General features: G+C 34.3%; 1 protein-coding gene across 2 annotated transcripts; it reads left to right on the forward strand.

Moving 5' to 3' along the window:
- The first annotated feature begins 7,357 nt into the window (after positions 1-7,357).
- LOC140891187 (putative disease resistance RPP13-like protein 1) lies at positions 7,358-10,868 on the forward strand. 2 transcript variants are annotated; one of them, XM_073299544.1, is made up of 3 exons: positions 7,358-7,427; positions 7,541-8,681; positions 8,975-10,868. In XM_073299544.1, exons 2-3 carry the CDS (start codon positions 7,569-7,571, stop codon positions 10,610-10,612), a joined length of 2,751 nt encoding a protein of 916 aa, XP_073155645.1. In that variant the 5' UTR covers positions 7,358-7,427; positions 7,541-7,568; the 3' UTR covers positions 10,613-10,868. The 2 variants fall into 2 exon arrangements, with proteins under 2 accessions (XP_073155645.1, XP_073155644.1); XM_073299543.1 differs by lacking the exon at positions 7,358-7,427 and having other exon boundaries at positions 7,436-8,681.
- The last annotated feature ends 6,380 nt before the right edge of the window (positions 10,869-17,248 follow it).

The raw sequence follows: 17,248 nt of genomic DNA on the forward strand, positions 1-17,248 counted from the left end.
AGGCGCATTCAGTCCGTTGTAAAACCACTCGATCTGTTCCTAATCTGCAAAAGTTGTGGTTGAGGTACAACGTCTAAGTAGGTTCGATGTACCTTTCCCATGCCTCGTAGAGCTGTGCAGAAGTCCATCTGCCTGAAAGTGCTGATCTGCGATCCTTCAATCTGGTGGACTTGGCAGTTTGAAAATATTTAGCAAGAAATATTTTCTGCCATCCCCTCCCAAGTAGTGATGCTTCCAAGCGGCAGTGATTGCAACCAACTTCTGGCTTGATCCTGAGAGAAAACGGAAACAAGCGTTCTAATAATATCCTCAGGAACACCGTTAAATTTTACCGTAACAGTAATTTCTAAAAAGGTCCTGAGATGCAAGTGAGGATCAGCTGTGGCACTCCCATTAAATTGGTTCGATTGAACCATGTTGATCAAGGTCGGCTTTAGCTCAAATTTGTTGGCATTGATTGTTCCTCGAGCTATTCCAGAGTAGTGAGCCTGGATCGTCGGCCTGAAGTGATCTCTGATAGGCACCAGGGGAGCTTGATTCACATTCTCTTCAGCCATGTTATTAATTTCTTCTCTTCTCACTCTTCTCAAAGCACGTACAGTTCGTTCGATCTCCGGATCAAAAAGTAAAGAATTCGCACTTTGAGATCGTCGCATAAACTGCAATTAAAATTAAGAAGAATTTAATTAGTAACTTCAAAATAAAATAAAATAAAAAATCTAAATTAAAATCTAGACTAATTGGTAACAAGACTAAAAAATAATCAAAATTTACTCCCCGGCAACGGCGCCAAAAACTTGTTGTGAAAATTGCTCGCAAGCGTACAAGTGTCAAGTTTTAATATAGTGATTAAATCAGATATCGATCCCACAGGGAGTAAAATGAAAATATTTAGTGCTTGTAATTAAAATAGTCCAAACTTTATCTAAAAAATCAATAACTCAGAAATTTTTTGCATAAAAATTAGGGAAAATAAGTTTTTTGGTCCATTAACTTGTCCCATGTTTTGGTTTTGGTCCATTAACTTTTTCGATGTGGGTTTTAGTACACTAACTTTGCATTTTCAGTGTTTTTTGGTCCAACTGGCATACGTGTCAATTTTTTATTGGTCCAAAATGATTACGTGGACCAATCAGAAGCTGACACGTTGTAGTTGGACCAAAAAACTGAAAATGCAAAGTTAGTGTACCAAAACCCACATAAAAAAGATAATGGACCAAAACTCAAAGGGGGTAAAGTTACTGGACTAAAAAACTTATTTTTCCTAAAAATAAATAATCAAGATGATTTTATAGCACGCACACAACTTTCAGATAAATAATCAATCAGAAAAAAATGGTCTAGAGGTATAGATTTCACCTGATTTCAACAACAGTCAATCCTAATTAATTAATCTTCATGAATTTCAATTCAATTAATAGCCAAGAACACTTAAGTGTATTATTACCTCTCCCGAGTGCCGAATTAAAATATCAACTACAATTCAATTCCAATATCCCTATTAAGAATCTACTTGCAGTGATCAATTCAAAACTATGTTCTCTTTAAAAGCTCTGTTAAAGTTATACACTCTCCGGAGCGATATAAATAATTAACAGTGTATTTTCTATTGGTCCTATTCAAAATCTCCTCTTTCGAGTGCCTGATTTCAAATAAAATATTACAAATCAATTATTGATCAGATAATTGAAAAGACAATCAATTCTAGAGAAAAAACAATTAATCTAGAAGAAACTCAATCTAATAAAATCAAGAATTCATGAAAGTGTCTACACCAGGTTCCATCCGACCTCTAGACTCTAAAAATTTAGTTCATAATAAAATTTTGAATAAAATAATAATTCTTAAATCTAAACATATTCATAATTAAATAAAAGATAGAAAACAAATCTGTCGTCGACGCCGTGTCCGGACTATCAAACTCCGTACTTTGTTCTTCAGATTAAGCTCCAGAAATTCTTCTTCAAATCACGATCAAATCTCTGATGTAATTGTGTGTTGTGACGGCTCTCTCTTCTATCTGACAAAAATCCTTTTTATATGGTGCACAAAAGCACACTCAAAAGCCCATAAAAATGATTTCCCGATATAATAAAATTTCCAAATCACAGCGACGGGGCGGGCGCTCTAGTGAAGGCGCGGGTGCCCCTTTGTCTCGAAATCTCAATTCTCAAGTCTTCAGAAACTTAGCGCGATTGCTCTTGAAATCCCTCTTTAGCGCTATCTTTTAAAGCCCATTAAGAAAGCCCATTTTCTTCCTTCTCTTGATCTGATCGTTCCTTTCTTCTCTTCAATTTTATCTTCTTTTCTTTTTCCTTTCTTTTATTCTTCTTTTCTCCTTTTTCCTCTCATTTCCACATAAATTCAATAAATCACTGTAAACACAAAAACAACAAAATACCCACATAAATCTGCTCGAAACAAATATTTAACAATTAAAATCATATATAAATTAAGTGTATAAAATACACTTATCATATATATATATATAATCGGGTAACGGGTCGGGTATGGGTAGGATATTACTACATCCTCCTCCATACCCATATACGAGATCCCCATACCCATTTACCCATTTATTTAATCGGGTCCAAAACACGTCTCCATACCCTCCTCCATTCGGGTCGGATATCGGATTCCCCATCGGGTTCGGAGGAAATTGCCATCCCTAGCCTCACGCCTTTGTTGGTAAGAGAACATACGTAAAGACATGAATAGCCTAGCCGAAGTTTTAAATCGATCAAATTATGATAGATCCAGATTAATATTTGACCGGATATATTTTTTAATTGAATTGACCCGTAAAATGATCTCACACAAATTTTAGCATCAGTAGACACGGTTTTTGCCTAAAACTCTATCATTCAAAACGTGACATACACAACATGAAAATATTTAAGGTTTGGCCTCTTTCCCATGAGGATTTCATAGGATGTCATAGTAGTACTATTCCTCAAATAAACTCTATTTGAAATATGACATGCAGTATTCAAGGCTTCAGCCCAAAAACGTTTTGAAATATTTTTCGAACTCAACATTACTCTTGCCATTTCTTGTAAAGTCCTATTTTTTATTTCAGCAATTCCATTTTGTTGTGGAGTTTTAGGAGCAGAAAATTCATGAGAAATACCTTTATTATCACACAAACTAGCAAAAGAGAATTTTTGAACTCCTTACCATGGTCAGTACGAATTCTGATTACCTTCAGATTGTATAGGTTCGAAATCTTAATGAGCAGTTTCTTGAATGCATCAAATGTGTCTGATTTTTCTCTCAAAAAATTTACCCAAGTATATCGTGAGAAATCATCCACACAAACAAAAGAATATTTCTTACCACCAAAGCTTTCAACATCCATTGGACCCATAAAATCCATATGTATAAGCTCAAGGCAGCGTGTTGTCACAGATGTTGGCAACACCTCGTGTGACACCCTAGTCTGCTTCCCTTTCTGACATGCTTCACACACAAATGGAATACCAGATTTTAAGTTAGGCATACCTCTGACAGCATCTAACTTACTCAAGTTCTTTAATGTCTTGAAATTTGCATGGCCCAATTTTTGATGTCATAAATCAAACTCATTCACTTTTGTACGTCTATAAGCCATCTCTTCTCCAAGTTGATAGCAATTATCCGATGACCTTGTACCTGTCATGACACACAAATTTGAATCATCAAAAACTTTGCATAATTTTTTTATCAAATTGAACATGCAAATTATCATCACAGAGTTGTCTTATGCTTATTAGATTTGCGGTTAATCCTTCAACATGAAGCACATTGCGAAGCTTAGGCAAACCAGCAACATTCAGAGTTCCCTTTCCAACAATGTTTCCCTTTGAACCTCCACCATAGGTTACTTTTCCACTTTTATGTTCAACATAGTCAGTGAGAAACTTCTTGGAACCGGTCATGTGACGTGAGCTCCCGCTATCAAAGTACCAAGAACCTGAAACATTAGTCCTCAAAGAAGTATAAATCATATGACATTGAATATCAGCTTTTGGTACCCAAACCTTCCTTACATGAGATGTGTTTCTGGAGATGTTGTGGGGAGGTGTTGGCAACACCTTCGATGCAGATCTACACCTGTAGTCTTCTTGCAGCTTAAAATAGTACGGTTTGATGTGACCAGGTCTATGACAGTAGTGACAAATGTACTTACGTTTCCTTCTTAGACATTGAAGGAGCAGCAGGCTGTGGCTTTGGTTTTGGAGGGACAATTGGTGAGGCCTTTTTATATGAGCTTTCAGTACTGCAAATTTCCTTGACAAACACAGGGCCTTTCGAACTTTCACCAACCTCAAATATGATGTTTTCAAAACCTAAACCAGCCGTACCATCTCTTCCCATCATAAGTAGAGAATCAAGTTTGGAAGTACTTGAATTAAACTTGGCCAAAGTAGCATTTGCTTTTCCGAGTTCTTCCTTCACTTGACTTAATTCCATGTCTTTCTTACTCAGCATGATTTCCAGTCTTGACACATCAGCCTTTAGATCAGAATTTTCCTTTGAAAGAATAGTATTCATCTTATTCCTTTCAACCCAATCATTATGTAACTCTTCAAACATCATCCAAGCTTCTTCCATGGACATTCGTCTCATCACCTGAATCATTATCACACATATTATCAGTAATTGAAGAATTAAAACAAACTGACCTCTGAGAGATGTTGCGGCCCAGGTGTGGCAACACCTGCGGCAACACCTAAAGGATTTGACTTGAAACTTTTTCTTGCTCTTTAGTAGGGCAGATAAGGCAGTATGGATTTCTTCATCCTCTTGTTCTTCTTCTTCAGACTCTTCATCACTCAAAGACGTGTTCATCCCTTTCCTAAGCGTGTTTAGCACACTCATTTTCATAGTGTCCAAAGCCTTGACAAGCATGACATTGAACAGTGTCTAACTTCTTTGAGACAAACTTCTTCTTCCCTTCCAACATCAGTCGAGGCTTAGGAGTATCAACAGGTTTCCTTGGTGATTGTTCTGATCCAGTAATTCTCAAAGGCTTGTTAGAGAACATTGGAGCCTTGAGTTTTTGATCTGTTTTCCTTGACTCTTTCATCCTTCTTCAGATAATTATTGAATTTCTTAGTCATGAGAGAGATTGAATCATTCTCTAAATCTGACTGATGAACTTCTTGATGAAATTGAACATATTCTTCGTATGAGGGATTTGAAGCTTGAAGTGCTATTGATTTCCCTTTATCATTCTCTTGTGCTGTAGAGTTCATCTCAAATACTTGAAAGATACTTATCAATTCAGTCATCTTCATCTTTGAGGTGTCCTTAATCTCCTCAAGTGCCCAAATCTTCCCATTGAATCTCTTTGGCAGAGACCGGAGAACTTTGTTCATCATAATTTCACTAGCAATCGGTCCTCCGAGAGCATGTGCCTTTGTAGCTATCTTCCTAAGTTTCTTGTCATAATCAGCAATAGTCTCATTCTCATCCATCCTGATATTCTTGAATTTTGCGTTTAACAATTTCAATCTTGTTCTTCTCACGCTATCAGTTCCTTCACAGTGTTCTTGAAGAGCATCTCATGCATCCTTAGCAACAGTGCAGTCAGATATGATTCCAAACATCCTCATATCCACAGTTGCAAAAATTGCATTGTGTGCTTTAGCATTGTGGCTTGAACTTTGTGTTTCCTCGGCAGTCCAAGTTTCTTATGGCTTGAAAATGTATTCACCATCTTCATCTAGCGTCTTTGGAGGAGTCCAACCTGTCAGAATACTTTTTCAAGCACGAACATCCATAGTTTTTATATTATATCGCATCCTAGTCTTCCCATAGTGCATAATTCGTGCCATCAAGGACCGGAGGTTTCAAAAACGAGTTCGCAACAGACGATGAGTCCATCTTATTCCCTGTAGTAAAATAAACAAACCAAGATCAGTTCTTACTGTATCAAGAATATGGCTCTGATGCCACTTGTAAGGGAAAAAAGGGTTGCACATAAATAGTTTGAGGTGTTATCACAAGGTATTGCCAACACCTACAATAACAGCTTCAGTAATTTGCAGCGGAATAAAACTTAAGCGTGAATAAAATAACTAAGCAACCAAATAAATAGGCTCAAATAAATTAAGCAAGAGTATAAAATACTCTTGCAGCGCCTCAGGGCAAAACTTCACTAGAAAATCATTCAAAGAGTTTTACAAACTCTAAAACTAGTGATTATTGTAAAATTCAATTTCTCAAAACAAGTGAGAAAATAAAAAGTAAAAGTTCTCCTAAAAATTCTATGAAAGATAGAATAGTAAAAATGAGATAAGGAGAAAAATGTTTAAAGCCAAAATCATACGAGCAGCACACTTCTTGATCACCGATCTTCGAGTGTTCTTCAAGGCTTCAAGTAACAAAGACCAATGCAAGCTTCAGTAGTTCTACAGCTCTTTCTCAACGTATATGAAGTTTTTTTTAATAAACTCACACGGTCTCTCTATTTTTCTATCTTCTTATGTATCGGTCGATCTCTCCAATATATAGCCTAGAATCCTTCCTAGTAGTTATTTTCTTGTAGACATAGGACTCTAGATCTTGTTTCTTTTTGATCAAGTCAAATCTACATAATAAAAGAATTAAATCATTAGAGATAAGATAATAAATATTATAATAAACTTAATCATATCTCAAATCAAGTTAATCAAAAAAATAAATAACTTATTTAAAAGATACTTCATGTTCAAGAAATGCAAAAAAATATTAAATAAAATCTTTTAAGGAATAAATATTCCTTTCAAAAGGTTAATGTTTGATAAATATTTTATAATTGGATATATCTTATGGATTGAAAAAATTTAAAAGGAATCAAAATGTTTGTCCAGTCGCATGAGGGCGCCGTGACAATTGCTCATATAATGGGATACATGTGCTAATTTTATAAAAGATCAGGGTTAAAGATGCATATTTAAATTTCATAGGATAAAAGCATGTATTTTCAATATTTTATAGGGATATTTGATGCAAATAACTCATTTATATATATAAAAAAACATTTGTAATTATTTTTATTTTTCTAAATAATAAAAATTTCAACTTAAATAAATATGTGTTGGTTTAGTTTTCCAAAAATAAAGGAAGATATATGACGATCCAAACCATATACAAATTTTTTCTTTAGAAAAAAAAAAAGATTACAAAAAAAAGTTGTTCAGTTCACCGCCATTTTCAAAATAAAAAAAAAATTTCAATGAAACGATTTCACCGAATAATTTTGTGAGACAGTTATTTGACCTTCAACTTATGAAAAAATATTATTTTTATGTTAAAAATATTAATTTTTATTGTAGCTCATAAACGTGAATGAGATCTTATCACAAGATATCTATTATTTGAAAATTAATAAGTTTCTTTATAGGATTGAAATTGCTTCGACTCGATCGAGATTCTACAGGAGGGGGCTTTAATCTAATCTGGTATGAGATATTTGTTCAAAGTTTTTACGACTGAAAAAAATCCCATCTTTCTGTGAGAAGAGGCAATTCGTGATGCGTTGTTTTTGTTTGCTTTATTTTGAAAAAAAAAACAGATTGATTGAATCTGAGTGAATCAATAAAATGGCTGTGGACAAGCTATTCCTTGGATCACATCTTCAGATACTGTTTCAGAAATTGAGCGATGGTGCTGCCATGGACTTAGCCCGCCGCCTGAGAGTCGATTGCGATTTCAAGGAGATGCGGAAGTCCCTTTTGCTTGTCATTCCCGTGCTTGAGGATGCTAAACCCGTAAAAGTATGGTTAGAGGAGCTAAGAGATTTGGCTTATGACTTGGAGGATGTAGTGGATGAAATCACCACCCTAGCTTTTATTCAAGATGCGAAGAAGGGGATCCAGCATACTAAGAATACTATGTTGCGGAAACTGATTCCTACTTGCAGCAATTTCACGCCCAGGGCACTTGTTTCGAATTGTAGGTTGGTGTCCGCCATAAAAGACATCAGAAAAAAACTGAATAACATCTCTAAACAATGGAGTGATCGAAACTTGGGTGGGTTGTCCAGTCTATCAGGAGTAATGAGGTCAAAAAGCACTTATCCATTTTTGGAATCTGATATTGTTTATGGGAGAGATGAAGATAAGAAAGCCATAAAAGAAATGTTACTCAGGGTTGAGTCGAGTACTAAGAATTTCACTGTCATTCCAATTGTTGGAATGGGCGGTATTGGGAAAACCACTCTTGCCCAGCTGCTTTATAATGATGAAGACGTGAAGGGAAACTTTGGTGTGAGGGTTTGGGTTCATGTCTCCCAGGAGTTTGATGTGTTGACCATCACCAAAAAGATTCACCAGTCCGTGACTAAAATGAGTGGTACTGGGGACATGGATCTAGCCATGCTTCATGAAGATCTGGAGGATAAGTTTGTGAATATTAAGTTTTTTATTGTTTTAGATGATGTTTGGAACGAGAACTATGAGGAGTGGCATACTCTATGCAGCCCTTTGAAGTTTGGGCTGCCCGGAAGCAAAATCATTGTTACAGCTCGCAATCATGTTGTCGCATCAGTGGTAGACTCTGCTCAATCTGCCTACCACATGAAGTTGATAACCGATGAAGATTGCCAATGCCTACTGGCTCGACGTGCTCAGATATCATTCCATGAGAATTCCCATTTACAAGAAGTTGGTCAAGGATTAGCGAAGATGTGTAAAGGCTTACCTTTGGCCGCTAAGGTACTGTAGAATGAATTCCATCAAATCAGCTGTCGATAATCTTCAAATTATTGATTGGTAGTCAATCAATCCATCTTGTATCTATCTATTTTAAATTCTTAGCACTATCTTAGGCAGTACTTTCAATCCTTTGTTATATCACATGCATAGTCAATCATAGAAGATAATGATTAGGAGTTTTTTTTTTTTTTTATATGATTCTTTGTATATTTTTTGTGATCAATCATCTCTTGTATAGTTATATTACTACCCAAAATGCAATCAATGTGACTTAAGGCATTACATTCTTACAGGTACTTGGCGGAGTTTTACGCTCTAAGAATAGTGAAAGCGAATGGAGAGATGTTCTAAGCAGCAAGATATGGAGTTTATCGAAAGAAAATAACATCCTTCCCGTTTTAAGATTGAGTTATCACCATCTTCCTTCACATTTGAGGCATCCATTTGCATATTGCTCGGTTTTTCCAAAGGATTATGAATTTGATCAAAATGAGCTTGTAGATTTATGGATGGGAGAAGGTTTTCTTGATGTTCCAAATGAACTAAAAAGCAAGAAAGACTTGGGTCATGAGTACTTCAACGAGCTCCTATCAAGATCCTTTTTCCAAAGAAAAAGTGGCAGAGATTCAAAATTTGTAATGCATGATCTTATAAGTGAATTAGCTCATTTTGTTTCGGGAGGAGTGTGCTACTGTTCGGATGAGAAATTGGACACTGATCAGGATTACCAATTACCCAAGAAGATTCGTCATGCTTCTTTCCTTAGTCATGAATGTGAACTTTTCCTTAAATTGGAGGGCTTCGGACAAATTAAAGGTTTGAGAACGTTCTTGCCAATGCCAGTACAAAATTCACTCTCTTCACCTCCCTTCCACTTATCTGACAGGATTTTGGTCGAACTGATACCAAGATTGCACAGCTTGAGAACTTTATCTTTAAGCGGCTATTCCATCACCGAGCTGCCGAGTTCCGTTTGCGACTTGATACTTTTAAGGTACCTTAACCTATCCGGGACACTAATTAGTACGTTGCCACCTTCTGTAAGTCGTCTCTTGTCTTTGGAATTTTTGTCTCTAAGTGATTGTCGTTTCATCCACAAGCTGCCATCGACCTTAGGGGATCTATCTAACTTATGCCATCTTGATATCTCTAATACTGATCAACTGAAAGATTTGCCTGTCGAAATAAGTAGACTGATACGCCTCCAGATATTGCCTAAAATCGTTTTGGGTGGAGTTGGTAACTTGGGACTCAAGGAATTGAGGTGGCTGAAGCATTTAAGAGGTACTTTTGCCATTTTTGAGTTGCAAAACGTTGCAAATCTTGAGGATGCAGGGGAGGCTAGTCTTTGGCGCAAGAGCGAAATTGAAGATTTGCAATTGTCATGGGGAAGTAGTGAAGCTGTTAATTCCCAAGGTATAAGCCACGAAGATGTCATAGACCGGCTACAGCCTCATCATAATTTAAGAAAACTCAAGATTGAGTCGTACAAAGGTGTTAACTTCCCGGATTGGATTGGGGATCCATTGTATGAAAAATTGTCGAGTTTGTCTCTTAGCAACTGTACTGAGTGCACATCTTTACCACCTTTAGGATTGCTGCCAGAGCTCAAACACCTGCATATTGGAGGCATGCCAAGAATCAAATGCATTGGAATCGAGTTTTATGGGAGGGGAACCCATGTACCATTTCAAAGGCTCGAAACTCTGAGATTTGAGCATATGTCAGAATTGGAGAAATGGTCTGGTAGATCTGAGGAGAGCCTGATACACTTGCCACTTCTTCATCGGCTTACAATGTTCAAATGCGACAAGTTAAATGATGTTGCTCCGATGAGCTTACCTTTTCTGTCAGAGTTAGATACTGAGGGATGCAAAATTGTTTTGTTAAAAGACCAAGGGAAAATATTGGCCCAAGATTGCTGGAAATAACGAAAAATTAAGTTTCGACCGCTCAGGATACCAAGTCAGGTATTATCCGCATTTGCAACCAATTTCATAAACTTTAGCACCAAGAAATTACCAAACTCTAATCCTCCAATTAGTATTTTTATTTTTATACGTGCAGTTATAGATCATGGTCACATAATGCTTCGAAGGAAGAGCAGAAGTCTATGTTTTCTTTTTAATTATTGCAAACATAACATTTTGGATATGTTAGTTTACATCGTATTTCTGGATTGTTGTTTGTGTTTATTCACATCTTTTTAAGCAATATAATAATATGCAAGTAATGGTATCCCAATATTTTTTTTTATTTTTATCTTTTTTCGTTTTGCTTAAGCGTAGAAATCTCCTTCAGACTTTAGTTTTTCATCTTATAAATATAAATAATACTTTTCTATTCTAGAACTCATTTTTCATTATTATTATATTAAATTTTTTAAATTCACATATTCAATCGCTACGCCTAATATATACAATATTATGTTCACCTTATAAAATATTGATGTTAGGTCTTGAGTCCACATTGTAATCATCATCTTTCGTGAAATAGTCTTACGCATCTTTATCCGTAATACATGTAAATCATATCCATATTTGTAATAAAAATAATATTTTTAGTATAAAAAAAATAAATTTTATGCAAGGATCGGATCAGATAACAGTATCACAAAATTAAACTGTGAAACGATCTCACACGAGTTTTATGTATATATTTATTAGAAAGAGTGCATTATTTACACTTTGTTAAGATCGAAATGTGTTTGTAGAGTGGGTGAATACACACCTTAAAATATTTTCAAAACTTGTCTTACAATTAAGCTGAGTTACCAACTCGATTGTCAATATTTTACTTAACAAAATTTGCTTGAGGGAACTGATCTCGTCAAGCGAAAAATTTCTCATTTATTAAACTGAACTAGATTGCATAGACAGACTAAAAGTAAATGAAGCAGAATAAAAGTAAAGACCACAAGAGTTTTTTTTATGTAAGTTTGAAACTAAAACTTCCACGTCTCTTCTTCTTTTGTTTTCATAAGGATTTTCATTAGAAGAATTTGATTTATACAACGTCTTGCACAAACTCAATCCAATCAACCCTTGAAAGGAACTACTATAATACTTTCTCAAACAAGACCACTTTCTGATAGTGTTACAATGTAAATTTTTATGACTTAAAACAGATAAACTTCGATGCATGAACATGTCACATAAACTTACTATTCTAACAAGAGATTCCTTATCATTTTAGTATTTGCTTAAGTTTGATTAAACATAGATCAAATGAGTTCTTGGTTTTGTTTAACATATCAACTTGATCTGTTTGATCTGGTTGAGGAATATACGGAACTTATGATTTGTTTTTATCAGTTTATTCCTTTTTGGTGATGTTAAAACCAAGTAAATATATAAGTGAATACGCATTCATCTGGAAAAAAAAAAATTGTTATAGATAATCTGATCTGCTCAATATAGACAAATAAGAAAGAAAATTGTTCTGATCAACTTTAACTCCTATATGAATGATAAGATGTATTGCTTAGTCCTCTGCCACTATTGTGCTGGCTACCCAAATGTCCTTTTCACTTCTTCCTTGTCTGGTTGATCTTCTTGGAGTTGAGGAAGTCCTTCTGGTCGAAGTAGACAGTCCATGATTTTTGTAAATTGTGTGCCAAAGGTGGACTGCATAGACTAAAATTAATTGGTGATTTCACTTGTACCTAGGGATGGCAACGGGGCGGGTTTGGGGCGGGTTTGGCTAGACCCGGGACCCGCCCCACCTTCCTTTGGACCCGCCCCGCCTCGCCCCGCGAATCCGGCGGGTTCGTTCCGGGTTAGATCCGTTGGACCCGTCATAAATTAAATAATTTTAAATTTATTAAAATAAAAAAATAAAAAGTTTAAAAATTAACAAATATCATTAAATTTAATTTCAAATATAGATTTATAATATTTAAGACAAAAACGAAATTATTCTCACAAGTTTAAATTTATTAACTTGTAATTAATTAATATTTATTAGCTAAAAAACATTATAATGATTTATTTTTATACTAAACATATCATAATAAAATAAATTCATTTCAATCCAATAATATTACACATTTAAATTATGGATAAAATATTAATTATTTAGTATAATAATATAATTATATATTATTAATATTACATATATATATATATTATATTTATATATATACATAAATATTTTAAATTTTTATATATATAATACTTTGGCGGGGCGGGTCCGGCCAAACCCGAAACCCACCCCGGACCCGCTTGTGGACCCGCCCCATCGGCTAAACACGCCCCATTGCCATCCCTACTTGTACCCTGTCTATCCTGTGTAGCGATCTAACCCGAATCCATAATAATCAGAGATTAAAGCTAAATTAAGCATGCAATAAACACTAATCACTCATTTTAAGTACGATCGATAGTTCCAAACTAGAGATCGCAATCTTCCATCGTTGTCTTTATATAGGGAATCGAGGGCTTCATTTTCTTCACCCATTCCTACAGGGCTTCCAGGCGTAGTATTCAAGGGCCAGGTGGACGGTGGTGATGAAGCACTACCGAGATCATAGCGGAGTTGTGCCTAGGGGTGAGCAAAAGTTCGGTAAAACCGAATTAACTGACCGAACTGAGTTAATTCGAAAATTCTGTTCGGTTATTTCATAAATTTGGTTTTAATTATAAAAAAAATCGGTCATTTAGATTATTTCGGTTTCGGTTTGCAAAATTTTAATATCGGTTAACCGAATTAACCGATATTTATATAATAATATTATTTTTATATATTTTAATATTTTTAATAAATGATTTAAATTTCTTAGTGAAATCTTTACAAAATTGATCGAATTTCATGGGATTTGAGCTTATAAAAACAATAAAAAAATTAAAATAATAAATATATATACTTTACTCATAAATATTTAAAATCGTAAATGAAATTCCAAAGACATGATAGCTCTCTCAACAAATAATTGAAATTACAAAACATTTTCATTCCAAATGAACAAAAGACATGTTCTAGCATAGTGGTCCGAAATCTCCAAAAGTTGTCCCCACATCATCAAGGTTTCCAAGCATCCTATAGAAAATACATTCGATTTACGACAATTAATTATTAATCCACGTAATAAAAGTATCCATGTAATCTAAATATATACAAGACAAACCTGCAGAAAAAGTTATATGCAATCCATGTTCCTTAATGATCAGTTTGTGAGTATAATATCAATGAATTTATCCATGTAGACTTACAATAACATTTTTAACTTATAGTGTGCATTAGAGAGCTGGCTGATTGAGTTGGATATAATACTTGAAATGACCAAGGCGTGGGAGTAGGAGACATTTCTTGAGTTCCAATCTGATTGACATGAAATAAAATGTTGCTTTTTTCTCCAATCGAAGGTTGAACTCTTGCAAGTTGGGAATTTTTTACCACACGTCATATTTTTCACCCTCCTTTCTACAAATATAAAAGCATATTTTTTCAAACAACATGAAGGTTAAAGTGTTAACTTTAAAAATAATTTGAAATCAAATAATCCACAACATAATAAAATATAAAATTGAGATAAAGTGTTACATTTTCTTTTCTTCCCCCTTGAATCCCAATGACTTGTCATAGAAGAATTTTTAACTCTCTTTAATTTAACAAAAGAAGGATCACGCACAACTATTCGATCCATGTCATGACCATCTTCAGCAACAACAACCTTGTCATTTAAGTCCAAATTCTCAAGCATTTCATTTACCTCTGTAGAAAGTCCTTGAGACTTCTTCTTTTCAATTTTTTCACATCACCATCAACCACACTTTTGGTTACAAGATCGTAACAAAGCCTCGTCATTTGATTCTTGTACACAACATCAGGATCTTGCTTGTATTCCACATCAAAATTTTCACTATATTGTATCCTATTTCTTATCACTTTTTTTCATTACATTATTATGTATTTTTCTGGTATCTTATGCACATTCATAAATTTTAAAACAAAAAGTATGTGCCTACAAAAGACTCACTCCATTACAAAATAATGACAAATGCATTCAATCTCATTATTTTTCACATCAAACTTAACATTTCGAATTCGTTCTGATTTCCCAAGAGATATTAAATCAAACTTCAACGGATTGCCAGATAATGAAGGCAAAGAATCAAACTCAATGTTCAAGGAATTCACCAACTCCTTTTCAAATATTTTTTAAATTTCAAGTGTGTGAACAAATGCAGCGTGTTGCAAAAATGGCTGATTTTTCACCACAATCGAAGGCATTTTATGTCGGCATCTATAGTCTTCTTCATTTTCATTCGTCCACCACCGTTTCTGAATTGTTTCAAACTTTCTCACAAACTCAAATAATGTAAAAATTTTCTTTCTTCCATCTTTCAAAACAAAATTCGTAGACTCACTTCTAGAAATAGCTTTAATTTGTGCATTCCCTTGAGCAATGAATGGTCTTGAAGACCAAACTCATTAATCATTTTTGCCCACACTATATTAAATTCTTCTTCAGAATCACAAAATTGCATAGATTTTGTAAACATGCCTTTAAAAGCAAGATTGACATTCAGACTACCTAAATATGATGGAGCATTTTCTGAAATGTTTCATTGGCAAAGCCGATGTTGTGAACAGGGAAATACTAATTCAATAGCATTCATCATTGCTTGACATTAATCAGTAAAAATCGTTTCTAGTTGTTTTCCTCCCACAGATTCAAGAAATGTTTTGAATAACCATTGAAACGAAGTCTCTATCTCATCAGAGATAAAAGCTAACCCAAACATCACATTATCTCTATGATGATTTATGCCAACAAATGGAGCACATATCAAATAATATTTATTAGCCCGATAAGTCGTATCAAAAGAAATAACGTCACCAAAGTACTCATAATCAACTCTAGCTCGACCATATCAGTAGAAAAAATTAGACAAACGACCATTTTCATCCATTTGAATATCCCAGTAAAATAAATCTTCATCATTTAATTTGGTTTTGAAATAATGCATCAACTCGAAAGCATCACCATTTTCAACTCTTGAATGTCCCTTTGTGATACAATTCAAATTTTTATAAGCATTTTTTCGAATAAAACCTATATTTTCCACACCATGTGATTCTTTTTCCATATATGACAGCACATTAGAAGGTTTTATCCCAGCCTCTAACATTGATTATCTTAAAGTTTTACCTTAAGCATATAAAACTTTACGAGCTGATCTTAGCAAATATCTTTGACTTTCATCAACCATTTCATGATTATGTTCAATTTCAAAAATCGCCACTCTCCAAATTTCATTTTTTTCCTTTGAATTCTTAATCTCGCCTGACATTTAGTTCTTGTTTTTAATTTCTGATACAACGGTTTATTATTATTTGCACTCTGCTTTCCATCCTTTACTTAGCTCCCTGAGATGAGCACTCAAAATTTATATAAAAAATCTTTAGAACCACTAAAATATGCTTCTATTCCTCTTCGAGCACTAAAACTTTTATTGTGTGCATACTCACAATATAATAGATATACATCATCAATATTTTTAATGGTTTGACCAACTGCTAACCTTTGTTCAAATTCTTCAATCGTGGACATATAACACTATTTCTGATCAACATTCGGCACATCACATTCTTCTCGATTGTGCACCATCGAATCTAAAACCAACCGTCAAGATAAAACTTACAAATGTTAGCATTTCAGATATATTAAAATCAAATAAATTAAAATAAATATAAATTTTCCAACACTCAAAAAATATAAATTTTTCATATTAATTATGATCATTACATAGTTGAAAATAATCTTTATATAATATAACACATGTATGGAAGAAATGACATATAATAAACAAATTGAATGGTGTATTAAATATATAAAGTATCGTCACTTTTAAAAACTAAATGAAATTCCCTTCTTGATTTTCATTCCAGAGCACCCAGTTGATCATGTCAAAATATGGCTCGGGCTATGCTACACCGGGTGATCTTCACCCGGTGCAGCATCTGCCCTTTATGCCCGGGTGCCCAATCAAGGGCAGATGCTGCACCGGGTGAAGATCACCCGGTGCATCATAGCATCTCCCTCAAAATATATAGATAGTGTTCACACTCAAACTATAATTTTTTTAAATCAAATCTATTAAATCTAAAATTTTGATTCTAAAAAGAAGTTAAAACGGCATGAAAAAAATTATACCGGGAGGAAAAAGTTGCAGAAGAAGTTTTTGTGAAAGTGGTAATGGTAGTGGCGCGAATCCGAATAGTAGTGTTAGAGTAATTTTATATTTTATTATTGTTACCTTTTTAATTTATGGTAATTATTGATATATTTTAAGAAAAAAATATTGGAGGAAAAAGGTACTAGTGGCGGGAATTAGCTAACCATAGTTCTTTAACCACAATAAAATTGAGGATTAAAAAAATGACACGTGTCAATTATTTAGCAACAGAGAGTAAATCTCCCGGAGTAGGATAGAATTGGCCCAAATTTTGCATGAGTTTTTTTAATTGTTTTTAAACAGTTTAATTGTGAATACATGGTCAGTTTTGCTTTCTTTTGCGTACTTTTTCATGAACAAAAACAAAAACAGGAATAGATACACTCT

Source organism: Henckelia pumila, chromosome 3 (assembly GCF_033568475.1).
Source record: "Henckelia pumila isolate YLH828 chromosome 3, ASM3356847v2, whole genome shotgun sequence".
NCBI classification, from domain to species: Eukaryota; Viridiplantae; Streptophyta; class Magnoliopsida; order Lamiales; family Gesneriaceae; genus Henckelia; species Henckelia pumila.

Excerpts from the sequence above, each read along its gene's own strand:
- LOC140891187 (XM_073299544.1), top strand. The coding sequence starts at position 7,569 with ATGGCTGTGGACAAGCTATTCCTTGGATCACATCTTCAGATACTGTTT. Across the intron at positions 8,682-8,974 it reads GCTTACCTTTGGCCGCTAAG|GTACTTGGCGGAGTTTTACG; the intron begins GTACTGTAGAAT and ends ACATTCTTACAG.